We start from the raw sequence: 18442 nt of genomic DNA on the forward strand, positions 1-18442 counted from the left end.
CTGCTTTGAATATTGGTGTAATTATTTTGTTAACAACTTTGTCTCCCTAATTTGTCTCAGCTGCTTTGCCTGAAGAGCTGGTGGATGGCAGCAGAGTATTATCTGTGCAGAACTTGTCAGAGAGCAGCAGAGCGTAGGGGAGAGTGATCTGATTAGGAAGGAGGAGCCCACCTGATTAAACAGAGGATGACTCCTTAATTGGGGACTGTCTGTGGGGCCTCCTGGGAATTCTGGAGGACTTGGTCAGGGAGGTGGATTTGCTTTTTGACCTCAGAAGTTAAATTGCTGATTTTAACTTAATGCAGAGCACTGGGTTCTGCTTTGTTGCTTGACAGGGATTTTGGCCACATCTTAACATCAAAAGGACACGAGGAACCATAAGGGTTTCATGCAAGGGGAAGTACACCAGCTTGAGAAACTGCATCTCCAAATTGCCATCCAGCCCTGCTTTAATTTTCTACTGCATTGCCAGGCAGCAGAGTAAGGTTTCCTTGTAGCTCAGGTGTCAAGTCAGGTTTCAGATGTCCCTCCACTCTCCTGGAGCAGGGGGCTGAGCTGGAAACACTTCATGGAGCCCAGGGGCTGGGGGAGCTGCAGGAGTGCATGGCAAGCAGGGGACTTTGCTCTGTTACTTGTGTAAGTAACACAAGAGGAAAAGTTAGCTGTGCTTTTCCTTGAGAATACCAGTTTCAGCTCAAGTTTGAAATAAGCAAAAAGCAGTAACAAAACAAATTCCACTTAGGGTAGAGTTCATAGTTTGGTAGCAATTTGCTTCAATCATTCCTGCAATTGGTGGAAAGATTCCTGCTGGCTTCAGTGTGAGCTTTTCCTAGACCAGCATATCAAATCTTCAGTTTGATTTAAAAGTGGAAGTTTTGTCTTTGAGACAGGCAGTGGAGAGCATGACTCTGTCCTTTTAGAGAATGAGAAAGTGCTTCATGTCTGCCCTTTTATTTTTCGTCTGGAACGCCTGAAGAGGCCACAGGACAAGTAAGTTCTGTGTGTTGAGCCCCCTTATGGGAACAAGCTCAGATATCTGTGCAAAGCAGCAGTGGAGAGGCATTTCTGAGAAATCTGTGGCTGAAATGTGGAACAGAATGTTTTGAGGTAGTTCCTGGGAAGAGGAGCGATTCTTAAAGGCAAAAGGTTGATTTCTGTGACATTTGTCATGCACAGAATGGTGGCATTATTGCTTGCAGCACCAGGCAGCCTAGTCCTGTGAGGAGCAGTTCTCCAGCAGTGCAAAAGGAGATGCCACAATTGCTCCTCAAGGGTTTAGGGAGCCTCAAGCATGCACCTGAAGTTGATCACTCAGTTACCTTCAAGCTCATGAGTGAAAATTCCCGTTAAATTCCAAGCCAGCTGGTACAAAGCTGCCTATTTTTTAAAAAAATCTTTTTGCCTGGGTGTACATTTTCCTAGATTTCAGCATTGTCCAAATGGAAGTTTTCCAAAAGGCCCTTCTCCCCTGAGCCCTGTGGTGGAAGTGATGCCCCAAAGCCATGTAGGCAGGGATGTTCAACCTCAAGCTGCAGTACTGTCACCACTTTTCAAAGCCATTTCCATGTAGATTTTTGCTCTGCAGGGGAAGGATCAATCATCTGTTTTCATGAGAGAACAATCCCTTCTTATTCATACAAGTCTCTACAAAACTTTCCACCAGATTTGATGTAAGCAGCATCGTGCCCAAATAGCAAAGGATCCTTCCATTAAATGGGAACAGGCTGTACTCATATTTGCTGTGTTTACTGGATGGGAGAATTAAAATTGTGCAGTATATAATCCACATCTCTCTTGCTTCTCTGCGCCACTGGGCAGGCGAGACGTGCAATAAATCATTGTGTGCATGCCTGTGTTGCTCTGTAATTCCTCTTATAACTACAAGTTCTCCAGGCTGGTGTATAAAGCTGTGAAAACTGAGATGAGTGGCCTGCTGCTTTGCTTTTTTAGTGTTTGGTTTTTTGTTTTTGTTTTTTTTTTAATTTGAGGTGAGAGAGCAAAAAGTCTCCTAAGTTGCTTTCTGCTGGCTTCTGAAATACTATCTACAGTCAGTGGTTTCAGTACTTTAAGTAGCACTTAAATTCTTCCCTAAATAAGTTAATTTTACATTACAGCAAGGACTTAATGTACCCTCGACTTGCTTGAAGCCTAGCAGATCTGAATTGTTTTTCTCTATTAAATTTCAGACTTTCAATATCCTTCCAAGGGAAACCTCTCACGCAGCATTGTCAGCCTCTCCAGGCTGGGAACCCTTGCTTCATCCAGAGCAATTTGGTTTACCTTTTCCATAGGCACAAGACCTTTTTGCATCATTGCTGAGGTTTTGTCTCTTTTTAGGTCCAAATTAAAGCATACTCATTTTTGTATCTGAGCTAAGAACCAGCAATCTTCCTTCCTGGTTTTATTCTGGTGCATAAAACAGGCAAAATATTTCAAAACAATGAAATCATTCTTTATACCTCTATTAATGTAACTTTTCCCTGAAATTTGTGTGCACATGTAAAAGGCAGTCCTGCTTTCAAGGGTGAGGGTTTCTCAATGAACTCAGCCTGGAGCTGAGTTGTCCATGGGACTGGGAGAGGTTTGATCTGGGGAGCTGCAGGCTGATGTCCTCAAGTAAGCAGAGAGGAACTGGAGATGAGCACTGGAACAAGTTCTGTGGTACACAAACCATTTATGGGGGGAACAACTGTAACCATCTATAGGGATTTGTTTCTTCCTGCAGAAATTTTGAGCCAAGGACTCTGTCCTGGATGTCTTCTCAGTTCTGCACATCACATCTGAGGTGTGTGTGCTATTTCAGTCTCTGTGAGGTGAACCCTGTTGGGCACAGAGGGATCTGTGTTACACAGATCTTATTAAAGGGTCTCTTAGTTCTTCCCCTCCTGAATCCTGCATATTTTGGTCTCAGCAGCAATCCTTTCCTGGAACACTGGCATCTTTTCCTTCTGTGTTCAGGGAACCTTTCTGTCTGCACACCTCCTCCTCCTCACCCCAGCAACAATGCACGCATTAACGTAAAGTCTCTGTTTCATAAAAGCTTGAAATCCGAGTCCTGGATGCATTTGTTGGGATGTTATTAGCCAAAGGTCAGTCCTTTTATCATCTTAATAATGTTCATTACTGTGCTTCCATATGCCACAAGATTCCGAGAGACTGCTGCCCTTCTGACCCTTGCATAAGACAAGAGAATTCCTCTTGTTATTAAAACTTATTTTTATATCAGCGTGCTCAGCTTTCTTGTCTCTTGTAAATAACTCTGGTCCTCATTTTGTCTACACAGATTTCTCTGGGTATTTGTGACCTTCCTCCAAAGATAGTGTGCTTTAAAAATATTCTTCTGCTGGACTTTGTGATTACCTTTTGAGGAGAAGACTTATTTTAAGATGCAGCGTCATCCTTTGGAGTTAATAGCGTTAATACTTTGTCATTCATCACTCTGAGGGTCCATGGCTGGGAAAGGCCTCTGGCCCTGTTTGAGGCACTACATGGGAGATAACCCATCTGCTCAGCACTGCCTGCTGAACTCAGGCACAGTCCTGGGAATTGAGGGCTTCTCTCATGTTTTAACATGAGCCTCTCCTCTACCGTCCTCCAGGGCTTTGCATTTATTGCCTTCCCTGAAAAATCAAAGCCTGTTCCAAGCATCTGCAATGTGCTGTACTCTCCTGTCCTGACTGCTGATGGAGTATCCTGAGTCACTTTGCTCCTTTCTGGAGAATCATGGTTTGTCCATCATCTCAGTTTCCAGACACCTGCACTGTCCTATTTTCCCCTTCATTTCCATGTAGCTCTCAGGAAGCACCTTTGAGAGCAGACTGAGAGCTCTGCTTGGTGCTGGTGGCAATTCTTGAGGCCCTGTTGTGATACCCAGGTGCAAAAGTTGTGTCCCTTAAGCCCTCAGCTCTGCTTGGCAGTTGCCAGCAGGCTCAGCAGATGGTGAAGGATTGATTGAGTGGGGGAAAGCAAACTAACCCTTCATCTCTGGACACTGAAAACTGGAGGGCTGATTATTTCTGTTCTGCATGCAGATGCCTTGGCCATCTGCACAGACAGACATTTGTGCTTCAGTTTTAAAGCAGGTGATGCTGCTGACAGCTCCAGAGACCCTGGAAGGCTCACAAGTCTAAAAGCAAAGCCTGGTTTGAAGCTTTGCCCCTGATTTCTGTGCTGCACTGTTAAAACCTGTGGCTTCTGTGTGCTCTCTTCTTCCTCTGGTTTTCATAACCTTTTCTTTGTGACCATGAGGATTTGCAGCCTTCTGGAGGAGGAGAGTAAGGCACTTGCAGATGTTTGGTTTTGATGACAAGGGTGGTACCACACTTGGGGTCTCATTTGCACAGGTTATCATTTTGGGAAAACATACAGAAGGAGCAAACACATTTTCTACATCTACTTTTTTCTTGTTTTGTAGTCATTATCCTTGAATTCTTACATTGTCTGGGATTCCATATCATGTTCCAAAAAAGATTGATTTTAGGGTAGTGAACTTGATGTTGCCTTGACAGTTCGTGTGCTCTCTTTCTCTTAACAAAGGTGAATGAAGCTGAACAAAATTTTAAACTTCAGATTTGCACTGATTTTAATACAGGACACAGCACTGCCAGTCCTACTAAAATTGTTGGCTGTCAAAAACCCTTTTTCCTTCTGTATTTTTTTTATTCTTATGAAAGAAGGACAAAAATATTGACTGGGATTAGGTTCTCCCTTTTTCAAATACCTGAAGGCAAGTAATGAATTAAGTATAAGGAAGACTATGGGGATTTCTTTAAGCCAGTCCTGTGGTATTTTAGCACACAGCCCATTGTTAGTGAACAATTGCATTGGGTTCCTAAATTATAAGGGATGTAGTCAGAGGATTAGACTTGATCCAGAGAAGCCCAAGTTGAAATTTTGTCTCTGACTCACAGTATAGTAATGGGCAACTTGCTTTGCCTCCCTTTAAACCAGGGACAGTAATTCTCACAGACAGTGTCTGTGGAATAGCTAATGCAGTGAAAAATCAGTTTAAAGACTGATTGGATGGAAGGAAATACTTGGAGTAGATAAAATACTGAGCTGGAAGTGTAGTAGACATTTTGAAAGATGAAGCATGTGGGGTAAACAAGTTTGAGGTATCTCCATAATAAAGTGATCCCTAATTCATGTGCCTGTGGCACATCCAGCCCTGACTCTAAAGGACTGTGACAGGGCATCTTTGTAAGGCACAGTGATTAATGAGTGGCCATGAGAAAGGTTCTCTTAATGCTGTAAATTTTTTATGACCCTACACGATTGATTGTCCCCAAAATATCCTGTTTTTGTACAAGCAGCTTCATTAATATCTAGCCCTGATTCTAAATAATGCAGTGCCTACAACACTTGTACAAAGTGAGGCTGTGTGTGTTTCTGCTCGAGCCTGGTGCTGACAGCCCAGCCTGCCTGCAGCTTTTAGGGCTTTTTTACAAAAAATGTGAGTTCCATTACAAGCAAAGCAGCCAGGAGTGCTGGTGCAGATGCAGTGCAGGTAATGTGAGAGGTCCCTTCCTCAGGGCCTCCTGTATACCCAGCTTTGCTTGTGCAGCTCTGCATGTGCCTGTCTCTGACACAAAGACCCTTCTTGGTCTCCTTCTGTGCTGGATGTGCCCTTGGAGGCAGCATTGAGGGTGGTTACAGGCCTGTCTGCTTGTCCAAATTCTTGTTTGGTAAGCTTGAGGGAAGATTCCCCCCATAAAATCCATGCCACAGGCAGGAGTGGTCAGGTGGCATCTCCCTGCAGAGCTGGGAAGGACCCAAAAGGGAAGAACCCTCTTGGAAGTTGCAGCTGATCAGTGCTGGATTGGGAAAACAGAGGGTAACTACTTAATAGTTACTATCAGAAGGTAACTACTTTATGGTTCCTATCAGAATTATGTGCAGCTGGTGAGGTATCAGTGTTTGGGGACAGGGCAGTGTCTGGCTGGAATGAAGCACTGCATATTACCCAGCCCATTGATCAAACCTGCAAAGGGGTGTTTGAAACAGCTGCTCTGTTGCCTTTATTAATGAAGCCATTGATGAGGAACAGATTCTTTCCCCTCTCCTCAGGGTTTCAGGTCATTCCCCTGCATTGGGAGCAGTGAGGCTCAAAGTGCTATTGTAAAGCCTCGTGTTCTGATCGTTATCTTGTTGACTCAAACTAACCTTCCTTCCAGAAATAAGTATTGACATGGCCCTTCATGGGGTTTTGTTTTGTTTTTTTTTAACAGCACTAATTGGATTACAGTAATTGTCACGCGTGAAGGATGCATGGCGGAGCACAAAGGGCACAGGGGAGGCTCGGTGTGGGCACCATGGTTACTGGTGACATCACTGCTTTGCTGCTCCCCGCCAGGATTCGGTGCAGCTGGAGCTGGAGTGAGGATGGCCCCAGCTGGGGGGTTGCTGATGCAGCCCCTCCCGTTGCCATGGAAACAGAGGATGCAGTTTAGAGTTGCCTGCATGCATAACGTGGTGCTCACGGTGTAAACAAAAGCAGGGTCCTGTGGTGCCCACAGCTTCTGGAAGGGCAGAGTGGGGAATCCTGTTGTGGTTTGACTTGTTTTCCCATTGACTTTACTGTGCATGATGAGACAAAGTGAGCCTTACTTTGAGGGACAAGAGCAAAGCTCACAAGTCCTTTGCTGTCCTGAGCAGTTTTGTGGTTGAGGGTTTGCCAGTCCAACTTGATGTAATTGTTTCTGATTGGACCTTACAAAGTGCAGGCTCAAAAGTTCTGTTAAAACCATCCCTGGGATAACAGGGTCCCCATTGCTAAAGGTAAGCCCCTACCTACCTTTAAGATTGTCTTTCTAATATAACCATTAAGATTGTTCTCAACTCCTGCAAAACAGTAGAGGAGCTTCCCTGTTTGAGGACTGTTTTGCTGTATTTTGATTAAGGTTCCTTCCTCCAGCAAAGAGCACTGTCACAAAATGGTTAGGGTGCTGAAATGGGGATTCAGAGATGTGGGTACTGGATGTAGCCCTGCCAGCAGCTCTGTGTCTTCAGGTTCCTTTCTCTTTCTTCAAAATGGTGCTCTCTTGTTGGTTCCATGATCTTTAATGTGAGGGCACTCAGCTGTTCTGACTGGGGAACAAAAGCCTCTGCCAGCTGAAGTTGTGTGTGCTGTTGTACTTCAGCACCCTCCTGCTTAAGTAACAGTAGGGGTGATTTTTATTTTTAATTTAGTTCCTTTAACTTTCTGTTTGCTTTTAGAACATTGTGCACTGATAAAATTATGTTGGTTTTGATGTGACAAGAAATTCTGAATTTTGGCTTCTCTAAGAGTGGAATAGCTCCATCTTTTTTGCTCTGTTCTTTCATTTTGAACAAAGCTCTTTGCTCAGGTATTGCTCTGGCTATGGTGATATGATTTTAACTGAGTGTTTCAGGTCTTTGACACACACATACAGAAAAGAAAAGAACAAGTTGTAAGGTATGAAACTATGGTACTTTTAAGATAAGCTGGCATTTTGTTTTCATAGGTAGGTGTTGGTTACCTGCAGTAAATAGTGACCATGAATGGGGCCTGGGCTATCAGATATCTGCATCAGCAGGCAGAAGGTTGCTGGTGGTGAAAGCAGATTGCTGGTAATGAATTAGCTGTCAGCTGAAATGCTGGTGAAGGAGTGGTTAACAGAAGCCAGAGCTGAGTCATTGCGCAGCACAGGCGCTGAGGCACAGCGGGTACACCCTGAGCAGGCACTCCCTGCCTGCCCGTGGTACCAGTGCAGCATCCTGGGCTGGGAAAACCCTTCAGAATAAACCCAGCATTCCCTCCAGGACCTTTTGGTGTTTCCCAGTGTGTCCATCACTGGCTTTCTGGTTTTTGGTGCTGTTTAATTCTGGCAGCTATGGCTGGAATGTGCTGTTGTATTTTATTTGTGGTGTTTGCTGATACTGCCACAATAGCCCAAATTACATGGGTGAGACTAACAGGCTGCTTTTCTCACAACCTCTCCCAGCTTTTCTGTTAAAGTTTGCAACTTGCAATGTCCCAGCCACAGTGTCACTGGTACCTCCTCGGTACCTGGTGCCTGCAGGTTGGGGTGAGGATGGCTGCTGCTGGACCATAGTAAGGAAGCCTCTTGATGGTGGGAGGACACCACTTTGGAAAATCAATTGTAGGAGTGAAATATCCCTCAGCCTAAATAATGTTCAGCTGGAGATAGTTGGGAATATTTTTCCCTTAGCATATGGAAGAGATTTGGAGCAAAGAGTTTATTCCTCTCCCTCAGCCTAAGTTTTGTTTATACCTTGGGTGCCTTTACACTTTCTTTCTAAAACTGAACAAAACAGGTCTGGTTGGTGAAAACAGGTCTTAAGAGCTCTCCAGTGATGGCAGGAGTCATCTTGCTGAGCAGCTTCAGGCATTTTTGTGGTCTGATGGATTGTGTGAGGCACTTCATGCTTTCTCTGGTTCCCAAAGGAAGGGTCTGTTTCTGGGGACTTAATTGGTGTTTGTGGTAGCCTTAGCATCCAAAACAATAAAAAAAATAGTAATGGGTCATAGAGAATGTTTTCTCAGCCTCCCTTGCCACAACAATATGAGCAAGTATGTTAGCAGGGTCCTCTGGGGATATTTGCTGTCATGTTCTTGTTCTGTGGTTACAGAGATGTCTTTGCAGCCCTTGTTAACCGAAACCGTCAGGCAGCTGGAAACTTCTCATATCCCTATCTAGGTCTTAGTGGGCTAAAAAAATCCTGAGAATTCAGTGTTATTTTAATGCATTCTCCCAGAAGAGTTTTGTCCAGACTATCAAAATACCCCCTTTTCCAAATGGGAGCTGGAGGAAAAAAACACCCCCCAAAAAAATCTTGTGGTTATTGTTTCCAGACAATGATTTGTGTCTTCCTTACCCATGGATGATAGGTCTGTCAAGCATGGTGCTGTCAGTCTTCATAATTGGAGTAATCTCAAACAGAACTCTCGTGGGTCCTGTGGCGCTGTGTGACTGCCCTGCTGAGGGGATGTAAGAACATCCGGAAGCTGAAGCATCCCAGCCTTTTGTGAGCACTGTCTCACTTATTTAGATTGAGAGGTTGTACTGCAAACCATAATCAGTGGTAAACAAGGTGAGAGTGTAGCTATAATCTGTTTTGGAAAGCTAGAACATGCCTGGATCACCCATTATCACCATGCAGCCTACCCTGTCCTGACTGTTCTCTGCAGGAGCGTTGCTGTGCTCAGAGCAGTTACAATAAAAACAGACAACTTCAGGAGGAGCTGAACCAGCTGAGCTGTTGGCAGTGCTGCTGCTGGCTTTGCAGAGATTCTCTGCTTGTAGACCTGAGCCTGTGAGCAGCCTGGGCTGGATTCCAGGGCAGGAGCACAAGGAGGATTCTGGATTAGATTAATATTCTTCCTGGTGTTCTGAGTTGGTTGATGGGGCTGTTTTTCTTCTAATTCCCCAAAAGCAAAACATTACAAGGCAACCTTAATTTACACAGCCTGACTTGTGTATTTCTCCAGCTGATCCAATAATCCACATCCTTAACTGATCCAGCAGTATGCACTCCTGTTCTGGGAATGCTGTTCCTTCAGCTCTGCTGAGACTCCTTGGGCTGTGAAGGTTTCTGTGACCATCAACCATCTTTCCTTTATGGAGCTGTGTCCCACTAGAAAAACAAACACATTGCATTGAGTCACCTGGTTCTGTTCACCTGGGCCAGGTCATTTGCTGGACTAAGGCTTTGCAAGGTGTGCTCTGGTTGGGAGACACATTTCTGACTGGGAAGGGAGATGGAAGATCTGAGAACTGATGAACCTACCTGTGGAAGGCTCTGTTTACAGCTGTTGGTCTGCTGTTGAGAGCAGATGATAAATGGGGTTAGGCTGGCCCAGTGGTTAAGTGATATTCATGGGAATTATTCATCTGTGATTGTTGTGCTGAGGTCATGTGCTGTGTCCCATGCTATGCTGCTGTGCCAAGAGATTTATTTTAATAGAAGCCTTTAAGTAACTGGCATTCTTGCTAATCATGGTGCATCTGCTTCTCTGGGTTCCCTGTTATGAGTAATTTAATGCTATTACTTTAGCTAGAAGGGATCTGTGTCACCATCTGTCCTGAAAAGCTATTGATGGGGCTGTGGGGAACATGGATGTCATCAGCAGGAGAGAGGGACTTGGAAAGGGATGCCTGGATTTCCTCTTGTAATACAATATAAGATGGTTTACTGTGCTTGTGGGTTAGATAACCTGCACAGAGAGGCTGTCAGCTACTCTTTGATTTTGTTGGGACCATTCCTGTGGCAGTAGTGAGTAGCAATGACCCAGGCAATCTCCTAATAAAGTCTCTACTTCTCTCTGAGGCTGAAGCCTCTGAGACTGACCCTCAAGTGCCTGCACATCAGCACCTCCAGCAGATATTCCTTGGAGAGGTCCTGCCACACACTTCTCAAGCCAAATGTTTTCTTAATTGAGGGTTATTTTTAATTGTTGTTTACAGACCATTTCCTTGTGAGAAGCCCTCTCCAGGCTGTGGCTCAGGCACAGTGGGCATGAAGAGGCTGCAGAGCAAATTGCTCTTCACTCCCACAAGTGCTTCACTTTCACAGCACCACTTGTGCCCAGAGTACCATCCTGGTCTCTCAAGTGCATGTGGCTAAAGTCTTTATTTTTATTATATGAGAAACATAACTTCTCTTTGTCTTTCTGACTGGTCAGTAACTGTTCACCATCTCAGACTCTTGGCCCTTCCTTCCTTCACTGCAGCTCGTCGTCTTCTCAACAAGCCAGCTGCTAAGTGTGAGAGCCTGGAGGGCTGGGAAGCAGCTTTGTGTGGGTTTATCCTGGGGAGTTTCTCTTTGATCATACTATCCTTCCCAGCAGTGTGGTGTGTTATGAGTATAAATTTGGCCTGACTCAAAAGTCCTGGCTCTAAAGATAGTTTGGGATATAATCTTGGGATTTTTTTTTCCCTGTCAGCAGAGCTACAGCTCTTATTTCACATTCATCTGAGAAAATGGTCTCGCTGTCCTCGTCATATCTTACGTAGATAAGTGACAAGTAGGAGGGATGTGAAGGGCCAGAATTTGCTGAGGGTTTGTAACTGGGTGACAAAGGCTGTGGGCTGGAGTTGGTCCTCTGGAAAGGCTGGAGGAGGAAGCACACCCTGCTCCCAGAATAGGGTTTGCAGTCTGCTGCAGCTGCACAGAAGTGAATAAAATAACCACAATTCAGAAGTGGGATGTGAACTGACTTTCACAGAGAGTCTCAGTGAACTTGGTTTTTCCTTCCTTCCTTCTCTCTCACTGAGTTGGGACAATGACACTGTGGCACCCTTACCTCTCCCACCATCAGAGTTCCAGGCTGTGTGGAGAAGCTGCTGGTGGAATTATTCATGTACAGCAAAAATTGATCATTGCTCTGGGTTCTTCAGGGTTCCAGCTGTAGGGGGAGAATCAGCAGCTCATCTCCATGCAGAGAAGTTTTTGTTAAAACCAGCTGAACAGGGAAAAGTGAAATGGGAAATTAGTGAGTAAAACCCCACAGTGGATTTTGGTCCCAAATGAGGGCTTGCAGAATTTTCTGGAATTGCTGTAACTGTGCAGTTTAGAATGGAGTTTTGAATAACCTGGCATGAAGAAAACTCATCTTCCCTCTGCTTATGATTTCCATGTGCTTCTGCCATATAATAAAACTCTAAATCTCTATAATTTCTATCAACTGTTCAGAGCAGATCCTGTGCAGTTATTCTGTCTGACACTTCCACTGTGCTGGCTGGGTTGCTGCCTTTTCTGAGACCTTTGAATTAACCAGATTTTGGGGTCATCAAGATTATTTAATGTTATTGTCATAAATATTTGTACAGGACTTGGTCAGTGCTTATATAAGAACTGAAAGACAGTAGTTTGTTAGAAGAGGATGTGTGCTTTAATGAACTGCCAGCTGAGTGTTGGAAATAAACTGTAAAAAAATACTTTTCTGCTTTTCTATTTTTTTTTCTATTGCAGTTTGTGGGGCAGGAAAAAAGTGATTATTTAGATTGTCAGTTATTTAGGTTTGTCAGTTACGGCTGTTTAAATTTAAAATCACTTGAGAGGTCTTTATAAACAGGGCTATTTACTTCTAAGCAGCTCTGTTGGCTTAACATCCTGTCCTCAAAAGATAAGAAGTTGATCTCTTGCATCTTATTAATAATTTTCTGTTAAACCATGTTGTCCTTTGAATTGTTTGTATGCCAGAAATGAGGAGTTGTTATTGTGTTGCATTTCACAGTTGATTCTTGGTATAAAATTCCTTTTTTGCCCCCTTATCTTCCAAAGTACTGTGCTCTCAAAATGCTCTCAAATACAAACAATAATCTCAAAATGCTAACAGAATGAATCTCTTGTTTGGAAATGATGAAGGTTATACATCATCCAATCTGCTGAAATGTATGAGAAATTAATAAATATTTGGTTTGTCTCTAGCTCATCTTAGAAGCACTGGAATTAGTATTTTTTATTGAGGGAGTTTTTGCCAGGTTTTCTCTGAAGGACAACCCTACAAATAAGCCAAAATGCGGAGACTGCCAGGGGGTGCAGTGATCGTTCTGGCAAACTTGAGTTGTTTCTTCCAAATATCTTAATTAGCAGAGCAAAGTCTCCAAGCTGTTCTTGGAGAGCTTCTGCTGGGCCAGATCACACGCAGCAAACCCCCAAACCCTGTGGGTGTAGGTCACAGAATGGTCTTTATCACTGTGATCACGGAATCACTGAGGTTGGAAAGGACCTCTGGGATCACCAGGTCCAGCCAGTGACCAATTCCCAGCTTCTCAACTCAACCAGAGCACTGAGTGCCACGTGCAGCCGTTTCTTGAGCACCTCCAGGGGTCGTGGCTCCAGTGCCTGACCCCTCTTCCAGTGAGGAAACTCTTCCTGGTGTCCAGCCTGAGGTTCTGCTGTGTCAGGAGCGTGTGTGGCATCACCACGGGGCTGTGCAGGATGGACAGACTCCCCTTGGCTGCTGATGCAAAGGGCTTTGTGCTGTTGGGTGGTTCAGAGCTGGAGCCAGGGGTTGGGATGTGATGTGTTACCTGTTCCAGGAGCAGAACTTGAGGTGTCATTACAGCTCCATTCAAACTGAGCATCCAAATGGAAATTGGCATGGGGTCCTGCATAAATCAAATCTCTGTGTCGGCCAGATGAGTCTGTAAATTTTGCCTTTGTAATCTCTAGGTTTGGTAATCTTAGTGCTGGGGTGCTGCTACAGCTCTGCTGTGCTCAAAAGGAGTCCTGGAAACCACCCCCAGTGTCCAGATGCTTTGAGAGCCAGGTCCTTCCACGATGCCCTGGAAAATGAGCATTTTTGTGATGTCTTTGTGATCTGTTTTCCCTTTCAGAAAAAGAGCAGAGAGGAGACATGTGGGGAAGGCAGTGGAGTGGAGATCCTGGAGAACAGGCCCTACGTGGATGGCCCTGGGGGCAGTGGGCAGTACACTCACAAGGTTTACCACATTGGCATGCACATCCCCAGCTGGTTCCGCTCCATCCTGCCCAAGGCGGCTCTGCGCGTCGAGGAGGAGTCCTGGAACGCGTATCCTTACACAAGGACAAGGTAAAATGGGCACAGTGCCCACAGCTGTGTCCCTGTGCTAAAGACAGGGCTGGGTGTCACCCTCTGGCAGGGCATTTCCCTCTCCAGTGATATCCTTCAGAGCAACTGGGGTCAGCTCCTGAAATTCCTGTGCAGTGCTTGGTGTCAGGAGTTTCCTTGGCTGACTGCACACCTGCCTGAGAATCTGGGGCTCCTTGCTGTAAAATGTGGAGCTGTTTTGTCTGTCAAAGCTTGGGCAATCATGAATGGTTTTTATTTAGCTTTGTATCCGCTTAACATTGCAGATCTCTGCAAGCTCAGGGAAGTTCTAAATGCACAATGCTGGGACAGATGTCATGCTGAATCCTGTCAGGGAAGGCAGGATGCATTTGTAGAGGGGATTTTTCTTTCCCTTTCTTAATAAATAAATAAATAATCACAGCACTTCTTTTCTGAGAACTGTCTGTCATTTAACTAGAAAATAACAAACCTACATCCTATGGTTTTCACCCTGAGGAGGGAAGAGAGCCAGAGGCTCTGTGGAGCCCTCTGGGACCTCCTTGTTTCATCTGATTTTGTCAAGGAGGACTTCACATACCCTGGAAAAATACAACCTTTGTGCCAGTTACTCCGTTTTAGAGCATTTACTCTTTTTCAGATTTACAAATCTGATTTTCCTGACATCTTGCACAATAAAAAGGCTTTAATGGGTATTTTGATTCTTATGAAAAATCTGGAAAAATTTTCTGGTTCTGTTTTAGTTGGTCTCTGCAAGTAACATCAATCCTGGGAAGGTGGGGAGTCTGTTTGTGCATATGGGCTGTTGCCAGTGACTGAATATAATGGAGCTGCCTGACTTTTAAATGATTAAAGTTCACTTCCAGTCAGTTTTTATCTCTTCTCTTGAAATGCCTATGAGTCAATCAGTTGGCCAGGAAACCTGTGCTGCACAGAACTAGTTTGTATTTTATTCTGCCATAGGTTCCTGGCAGGAGCTTTGCTTTTCTCCTTGCACAGGTGCATTTCCTGAGTGTCCTTGTATCAGGATCCATGTCACAAATTTTTAATACAGTGGGCCCAAAATTTATCTGCTTGCTGAAAACTGCTGAGCTCCTGTCTTAAGAAGTTATTCAAGAACAATCTCTAGCTGGTATTTTAAGCATATCTGAAGGAAAACATGAGTGAAAGCTGGCTGGGATTTGAGGCTGATTTACTCTAAGCTGTGTTGTTCTGGCGCCCAGGTACACGTGTCCTTTTGTGGAGAAATTCTCTATTGATATTGAGACCTACTACAAAAGTGACCCAGGAGACCATAACAACGTGTTCAACCTTTCTGCTGCAGAAAAAAGGCAAACCATTTTAGGTAAATAGCCTTTCTCCTCTACTTTTCCCTGGTTTTGTCTTTTTCTTTTTTTCCTTGGTGTGTCCGTTTGCCTGTCCATCCTACCTAAACACGTCACTGTCACTGCAGTTAGGGTTACATCAAGTAGGGTGAGAATACCAGAATTCTCTTCTAGGTTTGATGTAAATCCCATGGAAATAATTTGAATCCCCCATCTGTAAATTTAAGCTGATGCTTTTCCATCTTATTTATGCAGCTCCCAAGAGGAGTCAGACATCTAATGAATTTGGGGGTAATAAGTAGAAATAACCATAGAAGAGGAAAAAATAGCTGTATAATTGTGAAAATATTCTTGTTTATTTGTGTGGCTCTTTCATGTATATGAAAATCATTCCTGTCTGCACTTTTGAAGCATGAAGTTGCATTTAATTTTTGTTCTCTCTCCTTTTAGTCCTGCCCTCATGTAAGTTAGCACTCACTTCTCAGCTGTCTTTAGAAGATTGAGTTAACGTAAGGAATTAATGAGGAAAGGCACAAGGATTTTAAAAATGTATTTTTGTACTTCAGCTGCCCTCATTGCTGGGCCTGGCTGACCAGGCTTCACTGCTGAGCAGACTTGAGTCCCACAGCTGCACTGAGAGGTGTCACAGAGCAGTCACTGCTGGGGAAGTGAGATCCTGCCCTTCAATCCAAACTTCAGATGCTTCTGCTGAGCTCTGGGGGTTGCAGGTCTTTAGAATATGTTAATTCACTCCACTCCTGCTGCAGCTTCCACTTCTCCATTGTTGGATTGTTCATTAGGACTTGAGTTAAACTTTCTGCTTCCCACAGTACATCTGGTCTAACAATAGCAGCTGAGGAGTTCCCAGTGCCCTCCTCTGATGGAGCCAGAGATGTTCATGGGCAGTGTCTGTTCCATGGCAGGGCAGGTGTGTTTAACTGTCTTGGCTGAGACAGCTGCAGCACTGAGTGCCATTAGAAAAGCTGGAAGGTGGAATGTGCAACAGATCTGTGTGGAGCTGGAAAGACAGAGTGTGCAGAGCTGCCAGAGTGCTGTGGATGTGCAGTTACTGTGGGCAAACACATCTCTTTGGAGCAAAGCCTCTGTTTGCTGGAACTGTGTGTGCTCGTTCCTCTGGCACAGCTGATTTCTGCCCAGTAGCAGTGTATAAACAATTTAAATATCAGTTGTTTAAGTGTAAGTAGAAAAAACTAAATTGCTGTAATGCTTCTGGTACTTACTAAAACAGAAATAGCTCATGAAAAATTATATTTTTGTGTTTTGCTCAGGAAAAGGAAATGTCTAACAGTTTCTGTTCTCTTTCTATAGATCCTATTGATATTGTTAAAGATCCTATCCCTCCCCATGAATACAAAGTTGAGGAGGATCCAAAGCTGTATAAATCAGTGAAGACTAAAAGAGGACCCCTCTCAGAAGATTGGATCCAAGAGTACAAGAACAACCCTGGGAAATACCCCATCATGTGTGCATACAAACTGTGCAAAGTGGAGTTCAGATACTGGGGGATGCAGTCAAAAATCGAGCGCTTTATCCACGATGTTGGTGAGCATTTCTGCCCTTGCACAGTTCACTCCTTAATGCTGGCACTGAATTGAAACATGAAGGTGAGGTCTGTGCAATGCATCACATTCCAAGGCATGTCTGTGAAGGGATTCTCAGGTCTGATGACTCTGTGGGGCAGTTCAGAAAAAAATCCTGTTATTCTGTCACTTATAATCGTGGTATATACAAACCCAAACCACGTGAACCCACTGAAAAGGTATCAAGTCCTGTGTAGGCAACATCTTGCATTCTCCTTGTTTTAAATTTTTTTTCAAGATAAACTTGCCAGATCATTTTTAAACTCTGCCAGTCTTCTTTATCGTGACCAAAATCCATCCTGAAGGGCTGCCTAAAGAAATCAGCTTCACTTCATCATCCTGAGTGCTTCCAGAAAACCACTCCCTGGAGCATCCCTAGTTTCTACCTGCCTTGTGACAGGGCTAGTGGGTCTCTGTGTGGCTCTGAGTTGTGACTAAGTGTCCTTCTTTGATGGATGCATCATTGTTAGGTCAGGGCTTTTAAGGAGGAGTTGGATGTGTCTGGGAGTAACTAAGTGGAGACAGTACAGGTGCTGGCAGTGCTGGCAGTAATTTATTTTTTGCAGAAAATCTATAAAACACCTGATACAGTTTCTGAGCCTTGCCACAAATGGCTGGTTCTATGGCCAAGTCGAAAACCTAAATAGTGTTTTAAAGGAGCATTCTCATCTGAAAGGCAGAGCTCTGGCTGTCCTCTGGCAAAGAAAATGCAAAAAAAAAGGATGTGTAGAGGATGCTGCCACCTTCCAGTGCACTGTATATCCTCCTGCATGACCTCTGTGACTCTGCTTTTGATGTGCAAGTCTTCATGAACTGCCTGATTCTAGCATAAGTAATTTTCACGCTCTTTGTAGCCACATTGCTCCTGAGAGCTAATGTGAAAAACACTGATAGAGCAGTGGAGAATAGCGTGCCCCTCTCTCTGAATGCTCACGGGTTGTTTTCTTACAGCTCCTTTGCTTTTCTTTGGGCAGGGATGGAGGCTTTTCCTGCTGTAGGCTGTGTTACAAGTGCCTCTCTGCACTGAACTCCCTTGGTGTTTCGGTGACATGGGTTAATTTAGTGTATGCTGGAAAACACAGAGGCAGAATAACAACTCCATTGTATCTGTTAAATGAAAAAGGAGCACATGACTCTTCCAGTTCAGAGGTGTTTGGCATAGATTAACTGTGGTCCCTTAGAAATATTGCTTTTGTATTCTGTGAAAGATTGCCTGCCATTTCCCTCTTGATTGAGGCTTTGCACAGAGCAGAGCCAGCTCATTGTCTGCCATTCAAAAGCTTTTCCAGCCTGTTATAAAGATGGCAAATAGTGTTTTTCAAAGTGGTTAAGATGCATAAAATCAGGGAAGTCTTTTAGGCAAGATGAAGTAGAGTGAGGGAAAAGTGAAAGTAAAAGCTTGGGGTATCTGCAGGAGCTGTGTGGCCTCCCCCTGCCCTGGGACAGCTGTGGGGAAGCCATGAGTGGGCAAAGTGCCACAGCATTTGTACCAAAGCCACAATGCATGACGATGTTTAAGTTGGAAAGATGAGGGTACAACAGGACTGACCAGGCTGAGGTACAGATCCTGTGTGGGGTTTCCCGCCGGTGGCCAAAAGCACCTGGAGACCTTTGTGCACCTGATGGTGAGCCAGAGTTGTTGTGGTGGGTCAGCCCCTTCTCCCTTGGCATTTTCCTCCTGGTTCCTCTGTTCCCAACTGGAGCAACTTTATTTCTTGGGGAATTAGCCCACCCTGCAGGATCACCAAGGCAGCAAGGATACAAACAGCAAGATCCAAACTCTGCCCAATGGGGAGCAGCACTTAGTGGAGCAAACTAAAATTAGAGAATGGGTTGGAAAAGAGCAGGTGTGAGGTGAGTGATGGATGGCTTGTGCAGTGGGGAAGGGCTGCTGAGCACAGAGGGAGGAACTCTGGGGGCCGGTGTTGAAACGTTCTCACTCTCACTGAGTGCAGCAGCCATTCTTTCCCATGACTAAT

At 44.5% G+C, this 18442-nt stretch overlaps 1 protein-coding gene across 5 annotated transcripts in view; it reads left to right on the forward strand.

Moving 5' to 3' along the window:
- The window catches only part of PITPNM2 (phosphatidylinositol transfer protein membrane associated 2), a 124108-nt gene that overhangs the window by 61758 nt on the left and 43908 nt on the right, over positions 1-18442 (forward strand). For all 5 annotated transcript variants that reach the window (XM_058037149.1, XM_058037144.1, XM_058037147.1 and 2 more), the window contains exons 4-6: positions 13326-13540; positions 14761-14882; positions 16192-16425. In XM_058037149.1, coding sequence (XP_057893132.1) covers positions 13326-13540; positions 14761-14882; positions 16192-16425 — 571 coding nt within the window. The remainder of the gene's footprint in view (positions 1-13325; positions 13541-14760; positions 14883-16191; positions 16426-18442) is intronic.

This window comes from Melospiza georgiana, chromosome 18, assembly GCF_028018845.1.
Source record: "Melospiza georgiana isolate bMelGeo1 chromosome 18, bMelGeo1.pri, whole genome shotgun sequence".
In the NCBI taxonomy this organism is placed as follows: domain Eukaryota; kingdom Metazoa; phylum Chordata; class Aves; order Passeriformes; family Passerellidae; genus Melospiza; species Melospiza georgiana.